The following is a 26,377-nucleotide window of genomic DNA, read 5'->3' as shown; positions in this document are numbered from 1 at the left end:
CGCTGGCCTTGATGGGACTTGGTCTGATCCAGTATGGCTTTTCTTATGTACTTCTAGCTACTGTTTTTCTGTTACTATCTAATGGCATAGGTGGCATTTTGGGATTTTGAAGTTTATACTCCAAGGTTACCTGACTAATAATTTAAGGACTAAACTTGCTGCTAGTAAAAAAAAAAACCAAAAAAAAAACCTAGATACTAAAGGGGAAAAGCTATCCAAACCAGTCTTTCTAGCCTGGAAACTTTTCATTTTCTTGCTCTAATCGGTTCAATACTGAACTTCAGTTAATACCTGAAAGCTGCAAGGAAGAAGTTTTATATATTTTGTGTATGTAGTTTGTTCAGGCACTTCATCAGAAATTCTTTCTAAGTAATTACCTTTAATACTACTTACCAGACAATTTATTTACTTTTGGACATCATGCATTCCTGTCCAAACAAAACTGATACTACAATGGACTCTTTCCCAACTGCCTTTGCAATCCCTGTTGGTCTGGTTAACCTAATTCAAGGTTATTGGTGCTTGGATCATGGCGACTACGAGGTGAGCATAAATGACATATTTCAGTACAGCAGTTACTCCACATTTTGTCTTTGCCTTATAGCCACGTTGTCAAGTCAGCTTACATTAATAGTGGAAAGCATTCGTTCCTGTCTGCCTGATCTGCAATTCTAAAGTTAATAAAATAATTGCTTCTCTCCTACTTGTTGGTTCATTGGCTCTGGTTTTGCTCTGTCCCACTATCATGAAACTCTAAGGAATGAGATATGTGTATGGTATCATAGACACCCACCTTCTGAGCCACCAAAAAGGCTTTTGAACCAACACAATCCATGAGTTTATGACTTAATGGTAACTAGTTTTAATTCTGGGACAGACCAAGCCCCCTCCCCCCTTCAATTGTGTATGGTGCTTCTATGGCTAGATAGGGTCATGGCACTTTTGGTTAATCACAGATATCTGTAGGATTGGCATGCAAGACCAAATTGAGTTCTCCGTTTTAACGTAGAAATCAGATCATTAGCAAAAACAATGTTGACCGAGTCCTCTGCTTGTTTTGTAATTATTTGCTAGAGTTTTCCAAACTGCCTACTTAAACTTAACGAGTAGTTTCCCATTTTACAAACCTTTTAGTCCAAACTAGTTCTCGTGGCTTTTGTTTGATGGGCTTTGATGAAAACTACCCTGGCCATATTTTAGCAAACATATGCAAATATTCTGTGATGCTAGTTGAGAAATACAACTTTTCTTAGTCCACAGAAGCAGTTAGGTCCAGCAATGTTATGTAATGGCACCTGGGCATTTTCTGCTATCAGTTTGCTGTTTGCCTTTAAGTAAATCAGCTTGATTTCATTAATTGAAATTATAGTGTCTAAAGTACTTTTGAGGTAAACAGACTACTTGAGCCTACAGCTGAGTTTAAAAAAAACCCCTGTGATCGCCTCTTTCTTCCCTCCCCCTCCAATCAGATTGTAGCTTTGCACTGTATATTACAATCAGAAGATTTATGTGATGTTTACAATGCAAAAAAAGCTGATATGTAGAAATCTTACCTTATGTGCCATATATGATCTGTGTATCAAGATTTGTGAGATGATGCCTCACATTTCTTTATCTATGGTGTTTTCCAGGCAGACTGCAACTCTGTGCTTATGGCCCTCTTTAGGTTCTGTCCGTAAATGGTACATGCATTTGTCCATATAAGTAGTTTCCAGCATCATTATTAGCATTCTTAATTGTAACTTTGGACTTTTGCAGAATTCTCTGACCTATCTGTTTCACCCAGCTGCAATCAAATTGCCTTGGCAACACATGCGCATAATCCAAGTCTTCATGTGCCAAGGAGAGCACAGGCGAGCACTCAGATACATACAGATGATGAAGCCATCAATGACCAACAGCAGTGATGTTGCCCTTCATCTTACTGTCTTGCTGTTTAATAGGTAAAAGGAACAGATTCTCTGCGTAACAATGTCAGGCTATATTCAAGAACAACACCTCTGTGGTAATATTTCTGTGCATTTTTAATAAAATGCAGTAATATGAGTTGGTTATATGTATCCAAGAGATGGACTGACTCAATAAAGGAAGCCACAGCCCTCAATTTGCAAGATCTGAGCAAGGCTGTCAAAGATAGGACATTTTGGAGGACTTTTATTCATAGGGTCTCCATGAGTCGGAAGCGACTTGACGGCACTTAACACACACACACATACACACACACATATGTATCCAGATACTAGGTACATTTTAATCCTAGGTTATTGATTTTGTTTTGTGGGACAAAGTTTTAATCTGTGTTTCAAAAATCCATTGCAGTTGTATGGTGGAAGCATGGAGTGTGTTGCGGCAACACTCTACCAGATTAAACGTCGAAGGAATGCTTAAACATGTGTACGAAGTCTGCCAGGAGCTAGGACTAATGGAAGATTTGCTGAAACTGCCGTTCACAGATACAGAACAAGTAAGCTTGGATGGGAATGAATTATCAGGGCACTATTCCATGTTAAAAAGTGATTAACCGAAAACTTTCTGCATATGTACAAGTGTTTGCAAAATTACGGCCTTCTTAATCTTTTTTGGGTTTTTTTTCTAGGAGTGTCTAGAGAAGTTCTTGCAGACAAGTGCTGATGTTCATAATCATGAGTTCCTTTTAGTTCACCACCTCCAACGTGCCAACTATGTTCCTGCACTACAGTTAAACCAGTCATTGAAGATTAATCTTCTGGTAAAAGCATAATTGTAATGTGTTGAGATGGGTCTGGGGAAAAAATCAAGATGCTAACTCTGAAAAAGTTACTTTGTTAGGCTGTCAAAATCAACTATTCTATTTGTAGCTTAGTCCTTTCAAAGCATCTTTATCACATTTGTGATAACTTCACCTAGTATCCATGTGTTAATGATTGCTTAAATGAAATTGACCAGAAGTAGTGTACTGGTCCCTTCCCTTTCATATAGCAAACTAAACACACTTGGATAAAACTCTTTGCATGTGTAACATACATGGTAGTGCTAAAGTAATCATCAGATGTTTAAGTGTCCATGCATGAAATATAATGGAGGGCAAAAGCATGGTTCAGTTTCTCTAATAGAATTGCTATGTACGCCATATTAAGCTATTTGATAGGATCTGGTAACAGATGCTTCAGAGGCAAGAACATTGGAAAATTGTCTGTTTTTACAAGTTTCTTCAAACTGGTGCTGAGACATACTCATACAAATGACCCCAGAAAATTTCATCCAGGAGCCATGGATGTGCTTGCTTTCCCAAAACAGCCTAAGAAATACATAGCACACCTTTAGGTCAAAGTGGATTATAGCCATTGAAGACAAACTAAATAACTTGGGTTTTACCCCTCTAGCACTACTTCAGTTAGGGTGGAATCAAGCTAAGTCAACCATAAGGCAAAGAGTTAAGGACATCGAGCAACAAGCAGATTTAGCAAGAGTACCTCAATTTATGGCTCCCCCCCCCATCTAAATTTATCCTCGCACCAGCAGCCTACCTCAGTTATTTAGAGATAAACAGATATAGAAGGGCCTTTACCCTGGTTAGGTGCGCAGCCCTTCCCTCTGCCATGCTAGAGGGGAAATTTAAGAAGATACCTAGGGTGGAGAGATTCTTCCCCTGTAAATCCGGGGATCTAGAAACTATTGAGCATGTCCTTCTATACTGTAATTTTTATACAATACCTTGCTCTAAGTTTATTGAGCCCCATATACCGAGAATGGGACCCGACAGGGAAAGAGAAAAGATCGAAAAGCTCCTACAAGGTGATAACGCCTTTATTACCTCTCAGGTTGCAAAATTTTGTACGGCAGCAATGAAAATACGTTGTCATAGAGTATTCTCAGCCCAAATGGTAGAGGTAATCTGGTTGATATTTTAAGTGAATTAAGACTTGGACTGTAAATTGTTGTCTGTAACTTTATCTGGCTAAGGGCTGTAAATAAACAATGTGAATCTACATAGCTGTAATGTGTTTCCCTGTTTCCTAGCCATACTCTGAATATAGCTATGTTTGAGCTTTCAAGAGTAAGTGCAAGCATATTAAAGAGCTTTGCCCACTGGGTGTCAGTGGACTTCTACATAGGATAGTCTATAGTGCCTCGTGTTCAAGCTTGCCCTCATGCCATTATCGTTTCTTGCTTTTTTTTTACCCCAAACCAAATAGCAAATCAAAGACAAAATTCATTTGGCAATTCCAAGATCCAACCACACTGATTATCCCCCAAAACAAACTAAATTTTCTAATATATGCACTTCTTGTACTTTTTTTGGCTGCCAATTATCCTGTAATTTAAACTTTCAAAATAAAATTATTTCATTTAAAATCAGTTTTTAAAGTATTTACAGCTTTCCTTATTACCATAGGGTTATTGTCTCCCCTGACACTTCAACACAGAATGGGTTAAAAAAAATCATGAGCTTGTGATGGATTTCAGTACTAACCAGCGTAGTAAACTCCCTGATTCCAATTTGTTCACTAACATAGTTCAGTCAGTTAATGTATCAACGGTTAGCTAGCACAAAATCTCCGTCTCTTTGGTGTCAAGCTCATATGCTCAATCAACATTTATTACGATCAAAAGATCAGTCCACATCAGTTTCACATCACAATTTACATACCAATATAAAATTAATATACAGATATTAAAATTCATAGCCTTATTGTGCTGTGGTTAGTTATACATAAAAGTTATTAAAACATTTGGGATATCTACTTTCTTATGGACAAAGTCTTAGCACATAATTTGGCTACTCTAGAGGTGGACTCTAATCTGGAGAACTGGGTTTAATTCCCCACTCCTCCACCTGAGCGGTGGACTCCAATCTGGTGAACTGGGTTGGTTTTCCTACTCCTACACATTAAACCAGCTGGGTGACCTTGGACTAGTCACAGTTTTCTCTGAACTCTCTTAGCCCCACCTACCTCACAGGGTATCTGTGGGGAGAGGAAGGGAAGATCGTAAGCTGATTTGATTCTCCTTAAAAGGTAGAGAAAGTCAGCAAATAAAAACCAACTCTTCTTCATTGATGTGGTCTATGCAATATATGACTTCACCATGTAATATTGATCTAGGATAGAGTTTGACTTTTGGTGCGATACGTCAATGAGATGCCAGTTTACTGTTCTAGACATGTTGACTTACAGCTCATCTCTTTTCATTTTGTTTAGAATGACCGGGATCCCCGCTGGAGAGAGAGATCAGTTGCCAGAAATTCTATATTAGAACAGTATGGAAAGGTCCTGCCTAGAGTACAAAGGAAGCTGGCTGTTGAGCGAGCCAAACCGTACCATTTGTCTTCATCACTTCGGCGGGAAGGTAAATTTCTCATTTCCTTGGACAGCAGTAAAACTCTTTAAAATAGCTTAGTGCTTTAATGGCAGTTTTCCTTTTCCTTTTAGTTTTAAGACCAAAGCCATTGTCAACAATTGCAAAGCATGTTGCTACAGGGAATGTGGTTACAAAGGCGACTTTCATCAGTAATGTACTTTCCAAAATTGGAGAGGTGTGGATGGGGGCTGAACAGAAAAGTAAATCATCTCAAAATGATACGTAAGTATTTTTTTTGATCCCATTAAATGTTAGCCTTAATAATCCTGATGAATAGCCAGGAATTGCTACATACCTTTTTTGTATGGTAGTAAACAGTTTGCATCTATTTGAGGGAAGGTGTGGGAAATAAAATCAAGCCATGCCGCAAAAAGTCGACAGCTTTTAGTTTGGGTTTTTTTAGATTCGGGGGAAGTAGCACAGGTTAATTTATTTACCTGGCTGCTGTTTTATTATTTGTAAACTTTGTTCATGCACAAAACTGATTGCCTAGTGGATGTATCAATGTAGTTACTTTTATGAACTTGGTGTTATCTGTTTCAAAACCCAGTACTGAGGAACAGCCATCCAGACTGGACAGTTGTGCCGACACAGAGTTACCTGATCCATTTGTAGGAACACCTGTTACTAAATCTTTAAGGAAATGCTCCAGGTAAAATTATGTAATAGTAACAATTTGGAAGTATATTTGACATTCATCAGCAGGTTTTTTATCTATCCATTAAAGCCAGCAGTATCATTTAATATATTTGCTGTCTGGTAAAGATAAGGCTATTACCCTATCCATAGCTCATTATTTAACGGCGACCTTGAAGATGCGTCCAAAGCCATAATCACCTTACGCCTAAATGCTCACTTGCATACGTGTGCTCATTTTGCACTGGAACGAGAATTGCTTCTAATAGTATTGCCTGATGTGGAGAGTTGAAAGGTACCATAACATACATAACCTACCCATAAGTAATACAATCCTTGTATGTAGACCTCATAACCTTTGGACTTAGCAGTAATATGCTTTGGACCACATGGTGTAGTGGTTAAGAGCGGTGGACTCTAATCTGGAGAACTGGGTTTGATTCCCCACTCTTCCACATGAGCGGCGGACTCTAATCTGGTGACCCGGGTTGGTTTCCTAACCCCTATACATGAAGCCTGCTGGGTGACCTTGGGCTAGTCAGTTTTCTGGACTCTCTCAGCCCCACCTACCTCACAAGGTGTCTGTTGTGAGGAGAGAAAGGGAAGGAGATTGTAAACCAGTTTGAGACTCCTTAAGGTAGAGAAAATTGGGATATAAAAACCAACTCTTCTTTTTCTTCCAAAATGACAAGTGAACCATGTTAATAGACCGGTACAATATAAAGCGACTTCCAGATTTAAATGGTAATGCTTCAGGTATTCTGGGTTAGGGTGGGGATCATGAACATACTTCTAAAACCCTCCTACAAGTACAGAGATCATGATGAATCTTTCTGGTATGTGGGGGTGGATGTTCTTACTGTACATTAATACCAAACAACAATTCACTTTAAAAAATTTGACATATTTGCAGATTGCTTGATTTGGTGGTTCGGCCTGTTGGTCTTTGCTCTCCTGCCCCTGGAAGTAATTTGCAAGTGTCGCCAAGAGCTTCTTGCATGCTTTCTAGTCCATTGCACTCAAATCCTCGCTGTGCCATGCCGCTACATAAGAACCTCACAAGTGCACCAGAATTAAAATTACTGGAAACTCCTGCCGTTGTTAAGGTATATAGAATGGTGAAGGCTAAGTGAACCTATTGAAATGTGTTTGGTCTCTTGTCTTACAGTTAACAATAGGAGAGTATTATGTGTTATGATTATGATGATGTGCTTAGTGGACATTCATTAAAGGATATTTATTTATGTAGCAGATGGGACTTAAAGGAAGGGATGTGTTGCAAACGGCTCACCCCCGCAAGCTCCAACCTGCGATGGCAGCTTCCAGCAGCCCAGCCAGAAGTAAACAAGAGAGGGCCAGAAGAGGGAGACTGAGGACAACAGGAGGGCGGGGAGAGGGCAGATGAGCATAAAGTTTAAAAGGAGGGTGGGAGATAGAGGAAAGAGGCTGACAAAGGAGAGGCAAGATAACAGCCAGGGAGATGGCTTCAGGAGGGAGACTAGAGGCAGCTGGAGCGGCTAAAGATGCCCATGCAGGAGCAAGACAGGCGTGTCTGGAGGCTTCAGAAGTGGCTGCTGAGGGAAGGACTGGGAGGGCTGTGGCCAACACCAAGGTAGGAGGTGACGCACAGCCAGGGAAAGTAACAGATGGGGCTGGGGAAAGTGTCAAGGGAGCTCTGATAATAATGCTGAGGAGAGCAAACAGCTACAGCAGCAGGGGAGAGCTAGACCAGTTCCCAGAGGGCCTTATAGCCAAGGGAAGACTACAGCAAGGGAAAGGGTGTGGGCTGTCTTGAGACAGTCTGGGGTGTGCTAGGGTACCTACTGAAAGTAAAGCAAATAATGTAAGCTCTGGCCAATGAGGAACCTGGGAGGGAGACCCCTGCTGGCCAGTCCATAGGAGTAACCCCGTCTTAAGCCCTGTTGAACCGTAACAATTTAGTTTAGAATGTATTGGATTTAAAGTAATTGCGTTTCTGCATCTATTCCTCAACTTGTCTGGTTTTTGGGGGATTAGTTGCAGATCTCACCTTCCACCCTTTTGGTGCTTTGGTAGAAGAGGGTTAGCAATTTAAAACCAAAATTCCAAAAGTCAGTGAACAAAATACCTTTATGCAAGTTGTAATGGTTGTTTGCAGTAGTATCTTCTTTACTCCAGAAAGTGTTCAAAATTATCATCTGTGCTGTTCTCCTATGAAAGTCCTGCTTAGAATTAGATAGGACATTTTACATGGTATTAAATATTAAGGTTTAAGATTGTCTGGGTTTTTTTTCTCCTTAGAGAGCTAAAGCTTTGACATCTGCATCTTCCTCTGGCTTCCCTGGTTTTACTCCACAGTCGATTTTGAGATCTAGCCTACGAACGACACCATTAGCTACTCCAACTGCATCTCCAGGAAGGTCCATTACTCCACCTTTACGTGCAAAAGAAACAAAAATATCATTTATGGAAGAAATCGAAGCTTCAGAGTGGAATGCTAGGGTAGGTTGCAAGGAACTGAAGCTGGAAAAAGGAACACCTGAGCGTGATTCAGACATGGCTCAAGCCATGTAGGATCTTGGGCCATTGGGTGATTGCGATTGTCCCTGACCCCTGTATGTATTTACTGAAATGTGTTTACTGAAATGTTTGTAAAGAAGACTTCTGCACAAAACCTAGTAGTGTACATGGCCCTGATATGTTTCATTTTGTCTCTCAAAACCAGGGGTGTGGGGTCAGGAGCCAATACCAGCACATACCAGATCTCTGTACATTGGACTACATGCACGGGGGCCCCAACTGAATGTCCTGTCGAATAAGGTTTAGTTGGCTTGGGAAGCACAGGCATGATTCTGATTCCCACTCCCTTCCCTGCATTGGTCTGGATCCCACGATCCACAAATACAGGGATTGCAGCTCTTTCCCACATTCCCCTCCCTCAGCAGTCCTTTCCCACCACAGGGAAGTTTAGGGAAGGGAGTTTGCGGGACCTGTGTGCTAGAATAGCCACACGGGTTGGGAAGCTGCAGTGGTAAAGGGAAGAAAGGAGCAAAATCACCTTCTCTCCAGTCAGTTGAGAGGAGATTCTGTCCCTTCCTCCTCCTGATTGCAGCCTCCTGACCTGTGTGCATAAAAAATAGGGGTGTGCAAAATCAGGAAAAGATGGATTCAGGTATACTGGACCTGAAAATCTTCGGGATTCCAGAATGTTCCCCAGTACCCATGCTGGTATTGGGGGGGGGGGATGTTTGAGGTTTTTTAGGGAATCCAAAAAAATTCCACTCCATTTTAGCCTATGGGGAATCTTTCTGAGGCTCTAGGGAGGCTGTTTTTTCAGGTAGCAGCACCAACCCAGAGCCCCAGAAAGATTTCCCATAGACTATAATGGAGAGGAAGGGAGGAGGGATTTAAACTTTAAAGCGCTTGGCGCAGATGTGCAAAAGTGGGGTTTCTTCCTTTTAAAAGGGTGTGTAGCCAGTGATCTTGAAACGTCCCCCCAAATGGCCAAATTTTGAGGGGATCAGGATTTGCCGACTATTGCTTAAAGGGACCTTTTTTTGAAGTTCAGCTTTGCTGAATGCACCCCTAGTGGCTACTGTACCCCTAGTGGCTACTGCAGCCCTGCAAATAAAGCTGTGTGGGGGTGGACGTCTTGGTGGAGGGGAGTGTAGGAAAGATCTGTGACCATCAGTACCTTCTGCTCATGGATTGCATGGTCCAGCCCATAGCCTTGGTATGTGTAGTTCCGTAAGTCAGCAAGGCTGTAGGAAAAATAATTGAGTATATTCTCTGCCTAGAAGCTATCTTGAAGTTTCCTTAGAGTTTGTGATCTAATTAAAATTCTCTGCATTTCTGTGCAAGGCAAAAAAAACCTTAAGGTAACTGTTACATTTATTTCGTCTTGAAGCTTGTGAGAATCTGCATGTTGCCTACTTTTTTGTGTTTATTAATTCTCTGACCCCCTGGCTCTACTTATGGTCTGAGCTCTTGCACTTTTGATGGCCTCCATTCACATGAGTGAAGAGAGAGCTGCTTCTCTTATTGAAATTAAAAAGAAGCCCTTGCAAGTGGTCATTGGTCTCCTGGTCATTCAAAGGCAGAAGTGTCAGGTTCCTTCATAGACACAAATTAGGCATCTCTTGTAGGATTTTATTATGTACCTACTAGATCAGGGCATGTTTATTGGCAAAATTATCACTGTGCACTGGAGAAATTGTGCTAGTTGTTTGTGCTTGTTTTAAAAAGGTGGAGGATCGTAAAACAAGGCCTAACGCAGTTTCATCTGAATGCAGTCTTGAGGCTCAAATGGAGGATGTATGGCCTAAAACTAGAGAAGTGCCCTCCTTTCCATCATGCAGTGCTCAGGAAGATCATGAAGAAACTGACCTGTCCCCAGAGAGCATACCAGAAGATAACTTGGACAAATCTGTACCTTTCATGGAAACTAGCAATATGCCTATCAAGGTGGATCAAACTACTTTGGAATATCACGAGGCAACATCACCAGGTGTTACTGGAGATATTGTAGCCTGTCACTGTGCTGATTCTTCATCTGAGGACCTCTTAGACATACCAAAGACAGCTGAAAGAGAAGGGAGTGAGATAGCTGAAAGTGAATCCTTGCAAATGGGACCTCAGACATCTTCAGATGTAGAACGATTGGCTGGTATGTGTTATATGATCTAGTTGTCAACAGGTACAATAGCAGGATGTTAACAAGTGTGGGCAAAAGAGAAGGGAGTTAACAAAAATGGTCATTTGTAGGTGGGAGAGCCATCTAATCAACTTTTGATCTCCACAGTGTAAACCAAATGCATTAAAAAATTGACAAGTGGGACACATCACCCCCATTTGTCCACAGCGTTTACAATTAAGTGTCTTCTGAAGATGGAGATCTTATGTTTTGGTATGAAGATTGTTAACCATAGGTAGAGAAATCCACAGAAGATAAGGTCTAATCTGCTTTTAACAGCCATCCTCCAGCAGTGGACTCTGGCTGCATTAAGGCCTTGTAAAATAACTTTGGTTTGTGATAACAACAAGCTTCTGAAATCCTCGGGCTCATGTGTGCACTCTCCTTTCACAGGGGGTAGATTAGTCTTCCTTGTTTGATATAAACCACAATCGTCATGTTGGAATTAGCAAAAACGACACGCTGCAATTTGTTTCTTGCATACAAAACGGGGTTATAAACCATGTAATCCTGGTTTAGAATGTTAACGCAACTTTGTGTTAATACCCGAGAACCTTCTTGCTCTTCTGCATCAGAGACCAGAGGATTGTGTCATCTGTCTTAAAATAGGTAGCAGTACTCCATAAGCTTGGTTGTCAGTAGCAACTGCCCTTCCCTTGGATGCCGAGTATGAAGACCCCCTCCGCTGCCCTGAATTTTCTATGTTGCAGTGAGCTCAGAGTGAAATATATCTCACTGTGTTCAGTGCAAGACACGCAACAACCCCTCACCAGTTCTCTGGTGCACATGGAGAACTCTGGAAAGGGATGGGATTTGTCCCAAACTTCACGCTGTGTTCTGGAGAGGGAAGGAATAGTGAGACTCAGACCACTGCTGTCTTCTCCTTCTTGCTAGAGGATTCAGAAGCAAAAAATAATGGCTGGCTACCAAGTCAAAGCTAATGGGTGTCGTAGCAGTTAGATTTCATTTGTAATGGAAATACATTTTAGACTTCTGTAAATAAAGCTGCAATAACTGTAGAAGTGGAATTATTGTGCCAGATATAAGGCATACACTTTTAAATAATTTGGTAGAGAGGATACCTTCAGCCTATATTTGCCAATAAGTTCTGCTGTTTGTAGGGTTTCCTGAGAAAGAAGAGAAGGGATGTGGTGACCTCCCTGAAGATGGAGTATCGATGATAGATCACTTAGATGCTGTCCAAGATGCTGTGTTCGCTTCTCATGTGCCATCTAATAAAAGGTGAATAACAACTTGAAAAAGAGGGATGTAACAATTTTTCTTAAAACCTTGGCTGTTGCAGTTACATTGCTTACACTTTTGTCACCTTGTTACAGGATTGGCTCTTGTTTTCTGTGATTGTATACCTCTTCCTGTATACCTCTTCCTGAGAGTTGGAAGCTGCTTTTTGAGTTGGTTGATGCAGTATTTGATTAATATTCTATTTTCCCACTTCTAACCCAAATTTTCAAATAACACTCTGTCCTTGCCTCCTTTAATTGCATTCAAGCAAATTTGGTATATTTTTAGCAGTGTAGGATGTGTGTGCCACTTCAGAATTTATGTAAAACCTTATAACAGGGGTGGGGAACCTTTTTCCTGCCAAGGGCCATTTGCTCATTTATAACATCATTCGGGGGCCATAACCAGGTGTAGATCTCCCGGCGCCGGGGGAGAGGCTAGGGTTGCCAGATCTCCAGCCACCAACTGGAGGTTGGCAACCACAGGGGAGGCCACGCAGAGAAGGCCTGAAGGGCACCTCCGCTCCCCCTCCCTCCCCTCTCCCAGGCGGGAGGGCAGCCAGTGGTGGGCCCCGAGAAAATGAGGCGCCAGGGGGGCGCAGCCCGCAGCCGATCCTCAGGGGAGGGAGGGAGGAAGGAAAACAGAGAAATGGAGAGGGAGAAAAGGACAGAAGGAGACAGACAAAGAAAGAGATGAGGGGGAGAAAGGAGAAAGAATGATAGAAAAAGAGAGAAAAGCCTTCCCCCCACACACACACCCGCCGGCCCCATGCAACCGGGTCCCAGGCTCGCCGCCTCCCCCAACACACACGGCAGCACTCGCAGCCCCGCGCGACTGAGCCCCAGCCTCCACACCCTCCCACCCACCCCCCGAGTCCACAAAAGCCCCTCCAAGCCCGATCGACTCCCGCACGCATGTTCCACTGCCAGGAGCCACCGGCCTCTTCCCCCCCCCCCCCGCCCTCGCCGCTTGACAGGCGGCGAGAGGGGCTTACAGTGTGCCGCGGTGTTCCTGCATGCCGTGACTGTAGGGGGCAGCCTTGGGGGAAGCGTCCCTCCCCCCTCCTCTCGACGACCAACAGTCGATGAAAGGACGTCCAAAGGGCACCACGGCCCCAGGAACACCCTCGGGGAGGGCCGCTCTGTGCTGCGCCTCCGTGGATGGGCCCTGGAGCTCCCGAGGGCCACTGAAAATGTCCTCGGGGCCGCATACGGCCCCCGGGCCGGACGTTCCCCATCCCTGCCTTATAAGAACTAACTTTTCGTGGATCATATTTGGTTTTTGTGTTGTAATTTAATATAATTGAATAACATTCTGTCCTTGCCTCCTTTAATTGCCAAAACTATACCAAATTTGCTTGAATGCAGTGTAGGATGTGTGTGCCACTTTGCAGAATTTATGTAAAACCTTATAAGAACTAAATTTTTCATGGATCATATTTGATGTTTGTGTTGTAATTGAGTTTGGATGGTAGTGAGCACAGTGTGATTCTGTGCATGTTTGTTGATTTCACTGTTGCTTATTACCAAATAAGTTGAACTTGCTTCCAAATAAATATGAATAGCATCAACTGTGCATGTATACTAATGACATTATTGATCAACGAGAATTATTCCTTGAATATCAATAGCAGTTCTTTAAGAGCTTGCTGTTAATAAAATGATTCTTCAAATTACATCATAAAGGAACATATTCTAGTCTTTCCATTGAATCTGTTCTATCTCCTGGGATAACCAGAACACACATACTGGTTAAGTCATGTGGCAAAAAAGCTCATTCATGACCTTTGTTAAAGACTAGTATGTTTTTAAAACTTATTTCATTCCCTATCTCTAAGTAAAATATCCCTTTTGTTTACGCAAAGTGGAACACTTACTGTGGAATCCAGCAAGATACCATTGTTGGAAGATATCAGACACCATTCTGAAACAAGTACTGAAGCTTTGGAGTCAGCAGGAGCAGATGCTGAATGTAAGTATAATTTGAATTATCATACAAATTGAACAACTGGAAAGATTTTTTGCCAGACACTGTCAAGAGAAAAGCCTTGTAATGCCAGTGTCTGAAGTGTGTAATTCCCTGACTCATGTCCTTGGCAGTTCTTTGCAGTACAGCATGTATGTTTCTAAAATCTTGTCCTGTTTGTTTGATTTGGATCCAAAGATGCCCTTCCCCACACAAAATGTGATGTCTGTACATGGACAGGCTCTTTCACATCTTGCACTGCACAACAGGAGATGAATTTAAGTCCAAAGTTCTTTGTGCAAGTTTTTGTAAAAATAGACGTGTGAGAACTACTGTAGAATCAGCTTGTTTGTAGCACTGCGTGAACTCTTGTGGCAAGGCTTTTGTAGAACATTGCTAGTTGCTTTTTCCATTATGGTCATGATTCTTTAGGTACATATAGTTCTTCATGTAGATCCATACAGTTCTTCATCTTTGTGTAGTGACTCCTGAATTACTTAAGGCTTAATACTCCAGTGTTGATTAGTGATGTTACTAAAGAATCCCCATTCCTGCTAAAAAAAGAGTAGATTTCAGGGAGGTGTGTGGATCCTTCCCTGTGTAAATAGCTCTTTGTTCGGAAGTTGCTGTCTAACTTCAAGTGACAGTGAAAAAAAATTTCCCTTACCCTTCTTTCTTCATCTGGAGACTTTTTTGTGCTGATATTGATTCTTTAGGTTATAGCGCTTTCAAAGGAGTTGAGCATAATTACATAAAAGCTTAATCCATTATGTGCAGTTCATCGTGCTTGTTTGAGCAGACACTTCCAGTTCCCCTTGTGGGCAGAGTCGCATGTTTATGTAGCTTGATGTGAGTCACTTGTTTGTTTAACTTTATAGCCATGTTGATAGCTTGATAGCCAACTTGATAGCTAAGTCATAGCATACTACATAGCCTTCTCTCTAGCATAATATTTTTCTTTTCAAAGCCATAGTGGAGCACCTCACACTTGGCGTAACTCTGTAGTTTTTACACTTGGACTAGAAGGTGCGGTACATGTAACTACATGCTTGGTTTATTCATTCAACTTCAGCTGGTATATAACTAGAGTGTCTGTTCTCCTTGTAAGCCCTTGACTTGCCTCTTGTGCATGCGTAGTTTAAAGGAGGGCTTCCAAGATGGCGACAGAGTGGAGCCGTGAGAATTCTGTTTTCTAATTATTTCTACATAGTTTAAAATTACACAGTTTAAAATTATTAAGAGCAAAGAGGTTTAGTTCCTTTATAACTGGCAAGCAAAAGAGCTGGCAAGAGAGCCAGCATGGTGTAGTGGTTAAGAACGGTGGTTTGGAGCAGTGGAGTCTGATCTGGAGAACCGGGTTTGATTCCCCACTCCTCCACAAGAGCGGCAGAGGCTAATCTGGTGAAGTGGATTTGTTTCCCCGCTCCTACAGACGAAGCCAGCTGGGTGACCTTGGGCAAGTCATGCTCTCTCAGCCTCACCTACCTCACAGGGTGTCTGGTGTGGGGAGGGGAAGGGAAGGTGATTGTAAGCCAGTTTGATTCTCCCTTAAGTGGCAGAGAAAGTCGGCATATAAAAACCAACTCTTCTTCTTCTTCAAAAGTGACCAGAGGCATATAATAAAACCGAGACATGTCAGCTGGCTATCTTGGGAGGGTGGAAATCCAGATCCTTTAGCTCGTCTACCATGTCATTTATGTAGAAAATAGTATTGGGGGCTAATAAACACCCCCTCTATATGTGTTGATGTTCTCTGTTAATTGCCCCTTGTTGTACCTGACCCTAGGCGATGTGCCCTCATAGAGGCTAGGTTTTGCAGAGTGGTGTGTATCGCTAGGAAGGCCAAACTGAGCCATACTTTTACCCCAGAGCAGGACGGGGACATATGAGATTACTAGTTAGTTTACTTTTAGGACTCATATCTGCTTGTTTGTTATGCAGTGTGTGAATTTTAAATATTACTGGATTTGTACATTTTATGTGGGGGTGGGAAAACTGAATGTTGTAGAGTTCTAAAGTCTGTGCTGAGTTGGTCTTTTGACTGCAATAAATGATGATTGATTGACCAGAGGCGTAAAATGTTCCTCATTATTGTGAAGGAATCACATCTAAATATCAGCCACTAAAGAATATCAGTGTAGAACTAACACCTTAAAATAAAATAACTAAGGGAAGGAAAACCTTTTTTTTTCCAGCTGTCATTAGTATTCCTCACAGTGAAGATATTGCCAGTATTTGTTCCAAAACTGAGTTTGAAGAAAGCGAAGCAGCAGTATTTGAGCAAAGAGCAGAAGAAGCCATAAAAGAAAATTTAGTAGAAAAAACACCACCTACCAATGCACCTGAAAGCCAAGAAGCAAATGTAAGTAAATGCTTTGTTCACTCAGCCCCTCAATGCTTCCTTTGAAATATAGCTTGAAGGGCTGTCATATAGAGGATGGTGCTGAGTTGTTTTCTGTTGCCCCAGAAGGTCAAACCAGAACCAAAGGGTTAAAATTAAATCAGAAGAGTTTCCATCTAGACATTAGGAAGAATTTTCTAACCGTTAGAGTGGTTCCTCAGTGGAACAGGCTTCCACTGGAGGTGGTAAGTGCCCCTCAAGGTGTTTAAGCAGAGGCTAGCTGGCCATCTGTCAGCAATGCTGATTCTGTGACCTTAGGCAGATGATGAGAGGGAGGGCACAGTGGCCATCTTCTGGGCATGGAGTAGGGGTCGCTGGGGGTGTAGGAGGTAGATAGTTGTGAATTTCCTGCATTGTGCTGGGGGTTGGACTAGATGACTCTGGTGGTCCCTTCCAACTCTATGATTCTATGTCTTGCTACACTACTGCTTTATCAGCATATCAACTTGGATATGTCTTTATGGATTGTTGGGGTGGTTCACATGTTAACAATTTTCTCTATGTGGGAGAAAGCAGCCTCTGACCTGGAACACCCATGAATGCAGCTGCTACTTCCCTGTGGTGACTTTCATGTGTGCAACACCAATAACATTGTCACTCTAGTGATAACTGTTGCTGGAAAGGAACAACCATATGAGTGGATACTCACGGCCAGACATTGCATCCTTCCTGTGGCTGTGTTAACAGGACAGCTTAGACCACTCCATTTGAAGCAGCTGACAAATACCTGAACCATCTAGCAGACTACAGTATATTGTTGTCTCAGTGGCTGGTTTGATTGTTTCTCTGAAATGTGAGGAAACATTGTCATATTTTTACATTTCTGGAAAAATGGTGTACTGGCAATGAACTTGTGTATTTTATATTTTTCAGCTTAGTGGAGATGGAACACCTGAGGTGCACGTTTCAGGAACTATTGTGGAGACTCTTCCAAATAGTGAGATATGTCCCTCAAACACTGTTGAATATCAGTGCAGCAATGATGCTGTGGAGCAACAGGTTGCATGTGAATTGCTTGATAAAGATGCTGGTGAATGTGGCTTTTCTGAAGAACTACTCCTACCCCAGGATGACTTTACGTTAATACTGGAAGGAGATGAAGAAGCTGAAATAGAAGAGGCTGCTGGATTGCATTCTTTACCTCTGAAACCAGCTAGCCCCAAATCAGAGAAGCAATGTGTAAATAATACTGAAAGTAACGACCAAGAACGCGTTACAAATTCAGTATCCACAGTAACTAGTGATCAGATGTCCCAGAATACTGCCACGGTATTGCCTTATGTACCCGAACCTATTAAAATGGCTATTGCTGAAAACTTGTTAGATATAATCAAAGACACAAGAAATAAAGAATTTTCATCCGAAGTAGTAGAGCAATCTGTTCACAAAGGCATGAGCAAGAAGTTACTAAGTTCCCCCCAGGATCCACTACAAAATATTCCTGAAACAAATAAAGAGATGAAAATAAATCAGATAGAAAACATAGTAACATGTAGTACAGGCGCAACAGGACAGACGGCTGTAAGTCTAAATGATTTGTTACCTGATGATCAGACATTGACAAACATGAGTAAACCAAATGTGCTGGTACTGTCCACACCAAGAAGAAGTACCAGACGAGTACCTGACATTCCTGAAAACCGCTCCCACAGTTCTAAAAGAAACCCCCAAGAACAGCAGCCATCCCATGTTCTTGCTTTTCCAGTTAGCGGCGCTGAGAAAACTGAAGGGTGCAACCTAGAAATATCAACAAATGTTCATCCCATTGCACCAGAGTCTCAGGCAACCATTACTACAAGGAGAGGGGTTAAAAAATCGAAAGAGCTTGATTCAGAATGTCATGAGCAGCCAACTTCTGGTCTCAGGAGGGCTTCTAAAAACACCAGAAGCTTAGTAGGAGATCAAGGTAATCAGTTCATCATTGACCATACAATACAAATGACAGTCAATCCTAAAAGTGCAAGAAAGCTAAAAACCATTGCTTTCAAACTTTCAGAAAATGCAGTTTCAGATCAGGAGGGAGAATTGCAAGAAAAGCAGCAGAGTGTTACACCGAGAAGAGGACGACCAAGAAAATATGGTACACGGGAAGTCTCGGCGCATGCGGAAACACAGTCAGAGAAGTTACCGTTACCTACCCAAGTTAGAAGGGGCAGAAGTAAAAGCTCCAGTCTTGTGGAAACAATTTGTGAGGAGAGCACCCAGACAAGTAAGTCACCGCTGCCCACCCCAACTAAGAAGGAGAGGGGGCAGAGTGCCAATAGAGCTGAAAATGTTTCTGATCAAGAAACTGAGGTCACTGAACAGCTGTCTGTGCGGCGTAAAAGAGGTAGACCAAGAAAGTATCCGCTGAATGTGTCAGCAATTTCAATGCTGGATTTCTCTTTACAGTCGCCTCCACTACCACCACCACCTCAGCTAAACGTTAACTCTTTTGTTGCTAGTAGAAGGAACACTAGAAGTGCAGCATTAAATAAGTCCTCCACTTCTTCTCTACAAGCCACTACATTGGATACCCCCAAAAGGAGGCCTCGAAGAATAGAGAAATCAGAGGTAGAAATATCTTTCTCAGAAGAACATTCTGATGCACTGGCTTCAGCGAGGACCTCTCAAAAGAGGCGGTCAAAGATGACGGCAATCAGAAAGAAGGGCGAATTTTCATCACTCCCTAAAGAAAGTCCAGAAGTGATGCCGGAAGCCATGGATAATGCCGAGGAACTGCACTCAACCGATGTGACCAAACTGAGGCTTGATGAAATGCAGAAAACTGTGGCGCGTCGTTGCTCTCACATTAAAAGGACCAGATACAGCAAAAAGTGTATGAAACCGAACATTTCCCTTGATGGGGATGAGGCGTTCTTTTTTTCTCCTCCTCTCACGAAGCTCGCAGAGAAACCTAAAGGTAATAAAAATGTTCTTTGAGACAAATTAAATCAGTTGGCTCCAAAGATCAGTCTCCATTAATCAAAAAGCTGTTCAGTCAGCAGAACAGAACTTTTATGCCTGCTATAACAAAACACTGTTCCCGGGCGCAGGGAACCTCAGGAACAACTTAAGGGGGGAAATCAGGGGTCTGCGATAAGAGGGGGAAATTGCCCAAAATGCCCCCCCCCCACTTCTGCTAATGGAAACTGACCTTCGTTTCCATTATATAATTATATAACCTGACTCCGTTCAGAACAATTAAAAATTGTTCTGTATTAATACCAGTGGTTCCATATGAATACCAATGTAGGTTGAACAAAAGAAGAGGAGGAATCTTGGCAGTTTTTATTCCAGTAGATCAGCTGTACCTACTCTTTGCCAAGGTGTAGTTGGATGCATATGATGCTGCAGCCTTGCTGAGATTAAGCAGGTATTGAGTTAGGGCCTAGATGAGAGACCTCCTGTAAACCCCATGGGCACTTTCTCGAGTTCCATGATGGAAGAAGGGTGGGATATACAAAATAAATACCCAAACAGCTGTATGACAACGTTGTCATGCCACGTAGGCAGGGTTTACAGCTGTTACTGGGATGTGCTTTTACCAAAGACATCCTTGTTAATAAAACTAACATGATGCCACGCTGGCCCAGCTTTCTAGTTGTTCACTGATTCACTGTTAATAGCCTCTGGCACTCATAAAAAGGTGAGTGGTGATCATATTGGAAGCTGCTTCTGTATGGCCAGTCCTTATATATTTAAAGGTGATAGAGACCACTTGCTCTTTTAGAAAAATGGTAGGTCAGCATGATTCCTACAGATCCTCATGAATACCAAAATTCCACATCAGGCTTGCTCATATGAGTTTCCTCTCATTCAAATACGGAATAACCCTGGCAACAGAAAGCAGCACACAGATACTAGCCTAGTGCCATGGGGAGGTTTAATTGGTCAACACAAAGACCCCCTACCCTCCCCAATCAACACACTCCTGCTTCCCACCCATCTCTGCTTCCTCTCATTCAAATACAGAATAACCCTGGCAACAGAAAGCAGCACACCGATACTATCCTAGCGCCATGGGGAGGTTTAATTGGTCAACACAAAGACCCCCTACCCTCACTAATCAACACAGTCCTGCTTCCCACCCATCTCTGCTTCCAAAGTGATTGCATGAGAGTAAGAGGAATTCCCAGTTCTTTTACTCTCTAATGTGTTTTTGGGGAATGATTGAACCTGGACAGCTTACCTCTTTGAGGTCCTGTCTTGGAGTGTGATCCTCCTCTGCCAGGTACAGTCCCCTATCCAAAACGGTGGCAGGGGTGCAGAGGCTTGAGAGGCCCCCGTCAGAATGTATTTACACCCTGAATTGAAACATGTTGCTTCAGAGTCTGTCAATGGCCTCTGCATTTACCCCCTAAAAAATGTAGGTTTCTCAATCTCTTAGCTGTTACAATCATAGATCAGCTGAGATTGACACACAGGGAGAGTCATTAGCACCTTCTACATACAGTAAAATTTCAGAGCCATATGTTAGGCTGGTTTCTTTTTTTAAAAATAATTTTTTATTTTCTTCATTTAACATATCAACATAGAAACAATATCCAATAGTAAAAATAATAGTAATAATAAAAAAACAAATAATATCACTAATTTAACAATAAAATGACTTCCCCCTCTCCCTCTTCCATCTAAAAATAAATTGTATAAACTTTTGCTAACGGAGCTAATCCCAATATTATTTTAATTAACCTGTTCTTATCCTATCCAACATTATTAAATCAGTACCTAATATAAAATTAATACAAAGTATAGATAAGGGATTAGATCAAAGAGTATCCTGTAAATGGTCCCATTGAAAATTGATTTTCACAGTAAGTTCTCCAAGCCTCCCATTCCCCCCAAAATTGTACATTATCATTCTGGTTTATCAAAGCTGTAAGCTTCGCCATCTCAGTCAATTCCAGCATCTTTTTTATCCAGTCTTTTTTGTCTGGTATCTCGACTGTCTTCCATTTAGCTGCATATATCAATCGTTCAGCCGTGGTGGCATAAATCAAAAAGGTTCGGTGAGTAAAAATGGTATCCGGTATCATACTTAATAGCATCATTTCAGGTGTTTTAGGAATATTTTGTTATAGAATCAACCTTATTTCATTATATATCATCTCCCAAAATTTCTTAGCTTTTTCACAAGTCCACCACATATGATGAAAAGATCCTATTTCTTTATTACATTTCCAACAGTTTGGTGACATTGAAGCAAATGATTTTGCTAATTTCATCGGTGTTAAATACCATTTATACATCATTTTGTATACATTTTCTCTTAATGATTGCGAAGATATAAGTTTCAGATCTCTCGTCCAAAGCCTTTCCCATTTTTGTAACATTATATCATGGCCCAACGTTTGTGCCCAGCTAATCATGGTAGGTTTTATTCGTTCTTGTTCAAAATAAAGTTCTAACAATAGTTTATACATCTTGGAAATAAGATGATCATTTGTATCCAGCAAAAGTTTCTGTAAAGTTGATTTAGTTTTAAAGAATCCTTTTTTCACATCCTGTAAAAAGACCGAGTTTATTTGATGATACTGGAACCAAGATAATAAGCCTTTAACTTCTTCATATTCTTTTAGTGAACCTTTTGTGCCTTCCCATTTCAAAAGATCCTGATATGTTACAAATTGAGCTGGTCTTAATGGGCGTAATGTTAACATTTCTTGTGATGAAATCCATAACGGAGTTTTTGTTTCTAATAAATGTTTATATCTAATCCAAATCCTATAAAGGGATGATTTAACCATATGTTGTTGAAATGATGCATGCGTTTTAACTTTATTATACCACAAGTAACCGTGCCAACCACTTCTATTATCAAAACCCTCCAAGTCCAATAAACGTGTATTTTTTAAATCCGTCCAGTCTTTCAGCCATACTAAAGCAGCCGCCTCAGCAAATAGTTTAAAATTAGGAAGTGCAAGGCCTCCTCTCTTTTGAATCCACCAGATATTTATATGCAATCCTTGGTTTTTTACCTTCCAGATGAAGTTCAATAAATCTTTCTTCCAAGTATTAAAATACTTTACTTGGGATATTATAGGAAGATTCTGAAACAAAAATAATAGTTTTGGTAATACATTCATTTGTATTGTTGAAATGCGGCCAAGTAGGGACAGATTCTTATTAGTCCAAATCATCATATCCTTCTTTATTTCTTCCCATAGTCTGAAGTAATTGTTAGTAATCAAATCCGCATTTTTTGTAGAAATCCAAATTCCCAAGTATTTCACTTTAGTCGCTTTCTGCCAACCTGTCATAGCAATAAAATGTTGTTGTTCCAATCCTGAAACATTCTTAAAAATCGTTTGTGTTTTCTCTTGGTTAATTCTAAATCCTGAAACATTACTATAGGAGTCCAGTATCTCTTTCAGTTTAAATGCAGATTGATTAGGATCGTCTAGAATCAATAGTAAATCATCAGCAAATGCCCTCATTTTAAATTCCTGTTTGTTTATTTTTAGTCCATTTACATCCTTTGATTCACGAATTTTACAACACGACTCCAAAACCAAAATGAAAAGTAGAGGAGAAAGTGGGCATCCTTGTTTCGCCCCTTTTTGTATATTACATTCTCCTGACATTGATTCATTAACCAATATTTTCGCTTGCTGTTTGGTATATATAGCATCTATACCTCTTCTAAATTTGTCTCCAAAATTCATTACTTCCAGAGTCCTTTTCATGTAATCCCAAGAGACCATGTCAAAAGCTTTCTCTGCATCTAGGAAGACAAAAGCTGCTTTGTGTTGAATATTCTGTTCATAGTACTCCAGAGCATCTAAGAGTACCCTGACATTGTCCTTAATTTGTCTTCCCGGAACAAACCCAGCTTGGTCTTCATGAATCAGATCTTTAATCAACTTTTTGATTCTAGCTGATAAAACTGAGGCATAAATTTTGTAATCCACATTCAACAGTGAAAAAGGTCTATAGTTAATTACTTTTTCAGGATCTTTTCCAGACTTATGAATTAATGAGGTAAAAGCATGTGACCATGTTTCAGGTGACATTCCTGTTTCCATTATTGTATTACAAAACATCAAAATGGATTCAGCAGAAACTGTTTAAAGGTACGGTAAAACAAAGCTGTTATTTCATTTTGACCAGGAGTTTTATCTGTTTTTTTGCTTATTAAAAGCTTCTTCTAGCTCCTCTGAAGAAATTGGTTCATCAAAAAGTTTCTGTTGGGCATGTTAGGCTGATTTCAATAGTGCAGACATAATTAATAAAAAAAGGCTAAACCAGCTGCTTGTTGAACATGCTGAGGTGCAAAGTTTTGGCCATCTTGAAGGTGGTTTCATTAGAACAGTTTGAAGAGGGAAATATAAAATTCATTAGGTTGGTCTGTAAAATTTGATAGGAAGGGAAACATGTATAGAGACCACATATCCCTATACAAAGGACAATAGAATAACACACGATTGACTCAACCACATCCAACTGTAAGTGTCAAACATGTTGAGAGAGAGGGATAAGAGTATTTACCTTCCAAAAGAGCTTATGGCAATGCCTTAAAGTGGGTATTTAGAGAATTCTAAAACAGCTGCCAGAGCAAAGTTTTTTACCATGATTCCCTAGTACCAGATGAGGCCTTGCTTGTGCTCTGTCTACCTGGAGGCCTGTATCCCAGCTTTGCTGTTTATCTTTGGCGCCCATAAATCTAAGATGGCATGGGGCCAGGGGAGTACACCCATAGAAATGTAGTTTGCACCCAGCACGAGCGGAAATTATCTGAAATAATTAAGTTAATCCAGAAGTGTTAGTTTAATTTACACCAGGAGAATATTGTTTGATACCAAACTTGTGCTTCAAGCAGCAGCATCCCTAACTCTAATCTTAAGGGCATCGGGAACACATCCTGGAATCCTGAGTATGGATCTAAAAAATTTAGATCGTATGGCCTCCAGGGAATGGAAATCTTTATATAAACATGAGTTGGGGGAATCACCTTACCCTGGAAGACTTTGATCACATAAGAAATATGTGAGCCCCCTTTCATCAAAAAACAACAACAATTCAGGGTAGCCGATTCTGCTCTTTGAGCAGTTTTAATAGCATGGGCCATCTAAGCATTCCACAAACCAGTCAACTGGAAAAACTACGCCTAGAAATTTGAAAAACTTCATCTGCTCAGTATAATGGCCAGCAGTCTGCCATTTATGCTTAACAAAGTTTTTAGTGAAGACCAGGGTTTTGGTTCTTGTAGGCTATCCGGACTGTGTGACCGTGATCTTGGTATTTTCTTTCCTGATGTTTCGCCAGCAGCTGTGGCAGGCATCTTCAGAGGAGTAACAGTGAAGGACAGTGTCAAAACCAGGGTTTTGGTTTTTTTGAAAATTGATTGTTAACTGTTCCTCCCTGCAATATAATGTGAGAGCCTGCAAGACTCTTCCAACACCTACTTGGGAAAGAGCTGTGGCTCAGTGGTAGAGCATCTGCTTGGCATGCAGAAGGCCCCAGGTTCAATCGCTGGCATCTCCAGTTAAAGGGACTAAGCAAGTAGGTGATGTGAAAGACCTCTGCCTGAGACCCTGGAGAGCTGCTGCTGGTCTGAGTAGACAATACTGACTTTTCTGGACTGAGTCTGATTCAGTATAAGGCAGCTTCATGTGTTCATGTGTGTTCTTCAGAGTGAGATAAGATAACCATGTCATTTGTGTATAGTAGAATGGGAAGGGGTCTATTTGCTAGTCAGGAGGGTGGAAATCTGGGTTAGTGAACCTTTGAGACATTAAATTAACATAGATATTAAATAACAGAATCCCAAATGCATCCCTGTTTCGCACCCCTACTAACAGGGACCTTACAAGACGAATAGCCCTGTGGGCTGCATTTTACTGCTAGAAAGTTATTTTTGTGCAATGTGTACATAAGCATGAGCAGTATTTTCTTATTCTCTACCTCATACTACTAAATCACAAAATCACACAAGGTTGGAAGAGACCACAAGCGCCATCCAGTACAACCCCCTACTACTACTTAGCTTATTAGTTTTAAGCAGGTCACTAAAATATATGTATATATAAAAACTAGACCACATCTGAACAATATAGATTTATGTGTTTGCACAGTATGTCAGCTATGTGTGTCCTGTAATATTTTAGAAGATAAAAATAGGGACAAGTTGCTGAAGTTTCTGGATGCATATTTCTTTCAAATCTACTTAAAATGATTTACTCCAGTTCAGATATTGCAGAAACAATGTTATTTACATGCTTTTGGAAGAGTGGACCCATTTCTTCTTATAATGTGTGAAGCCATATAACAGCAATCAATAGTGGGAAAGGAGGCATACATTGGATCATATTGTTCCTTTTCTTCCTACGTAGGACACTTTTTTAAAGAGTCGCCCTACCTTAATTTCTTGGGAACCTAATTCATTTCATAATATTTTTTTACTTCCATATAATAAAGCTGTGAAGGATATCAGACAAATATGTTGCACAAGGGTGGGACGTCTCGCATGACAACATTCAACAGTCTGCTGTTCTTCCTGAGCCTGGCTTTACTTGGCCAATTAGTAGCAGACCTACAGAGTGGGAAGTAAGGTGCTATAGCATAAAAGACCCAGAAGGCTCTCCATTCAGAGGGAACAGTGTGCATCATAGCACAATGCATACAGTGGCAGCATGCCAAGAGAAAGGGGGCAGCAACTGTGGGCCTACAAAAAAAAAAAAAAAACATTCCACATGTTGTTCTCCACAGTTGCAGCCAAAGTTGCATGTTTGGGATATTTCATTCCAAACTTTACAATGAATTATATGCTTCTTAATATTAGGCGGAAAAGCCGTGACCCCAGTACAGTTCAAAGATTTAGAAGCAGGCCTGGCTTCTCGGTTTGTCTTCTCGCCCCCTGTTCTGAGGTCCAGGAAAAAACAGGCGTCCAGTATTTCAAGGATTGTGGAAGAGCTGGTAAGTTGAACTGCTTTTTTTGTTCCTCCCTTTCATGTTATTTGCTTCCTTGGGGGTCAGAAGAGAACAAGCAAAACCATTTCCAGTGAAGAGAAGTTGCCTGCAGGACTTCATAGAACAGAAGTTTCCAAACCTGCCTGCAGGACTTCATAGAACAGAAGTTTCCAAATGTTTATTAGAAGTGGATTTTCTCAGCTGCTTTGAGGCATGTCAGAACTAGTTTA

General features: G+C 41.1%; 1 protein-coding gene across 1 annotated transcript in view; it reads left to right on the top strand.

Moving 5' to 3' along the window:
• AHCTF1 (AT-hook containing transcription factor 1) overlaps positions 1 to 26,377 on the top strand; it is a 54,952-nt gene that overhangs the window by 25,880 nt on the left and 2,695 nt on the right. The window contains exons 19-33 of the mRNA XM_056853727.1: positions 397 to 543; positions 1,759 to 1,943; positions 2,320 to 2,464; positions 2,597 to 2,728; positions 5,181 to 5,328; positions 5,412 to 5,562; positions 5,891 to 5,992; positions 6,890 to 7,082; positions 8,257 to 8,457; positions 10,201 to 10,621; positions 11,770 to 11,890; positions 13,755 to 13,861; positions 16,051 to 16,217; positions 17,130 to 19,158; positions 26,020 to 26,153. Of these exons, the coding sequence (XP_056709705.1) occupies positions 397 to 543; positions 1,759 to 1,943; positions 2,320 to 2,464; positions 2,597 to 2,728; positions 5,181 to 5,328; positions 5,412 to 5,562; positions 5,891 to 5,992; positions 6,890 to 7,082; positions 8,257 to 8,457; positions 10,201 to 10,621; positions 11,770 to 11,890; positions 13,755 to 13,861; positions 16,051 to 16,217; positions 17,130 to 19,158; positions 26,020 to 26,153 (4,383 nt within the window). The remainder of the gene's footprint in view (positions 1 to 396; positions 544 to 1,758; positions 1,944 to 2,319; positions 2,465 to 2,596; positions 2,729 to 5,180; positions 5,329 to 5,411; positions 5,563 to 5,890; positions 5,993 to 6,889; positions 7,083 to 8,256; positions 8,458 to 10,200; positions 10,622 to 11,769; positions 11,891 to 13,754; positions 13,862 to 16,050; positions 16,218 to 17,129; positions 19,159 to 26,019; positions 26,154 to 26,377) is intronic.

Source organism: Euleptes europaea, chromosome 7, assembly GCF_029931775.1.
Source record: "Euleptes europaea isolate rEulEur1 chromosome 7, rEulEur1.hap1, whole genome shotgun sequence".
Taxonomy (NCBI): Eukaryota; Metazoa; Chordata; class Lepidosauria; order Squamata; family Sphaerodactylidae; genus Euleptes; species Euleptes europaea.
Note: the sequence above shows the minus strand (reverse complement) of the source record. Positions and strands in the feature narration are given on the sequence as shown.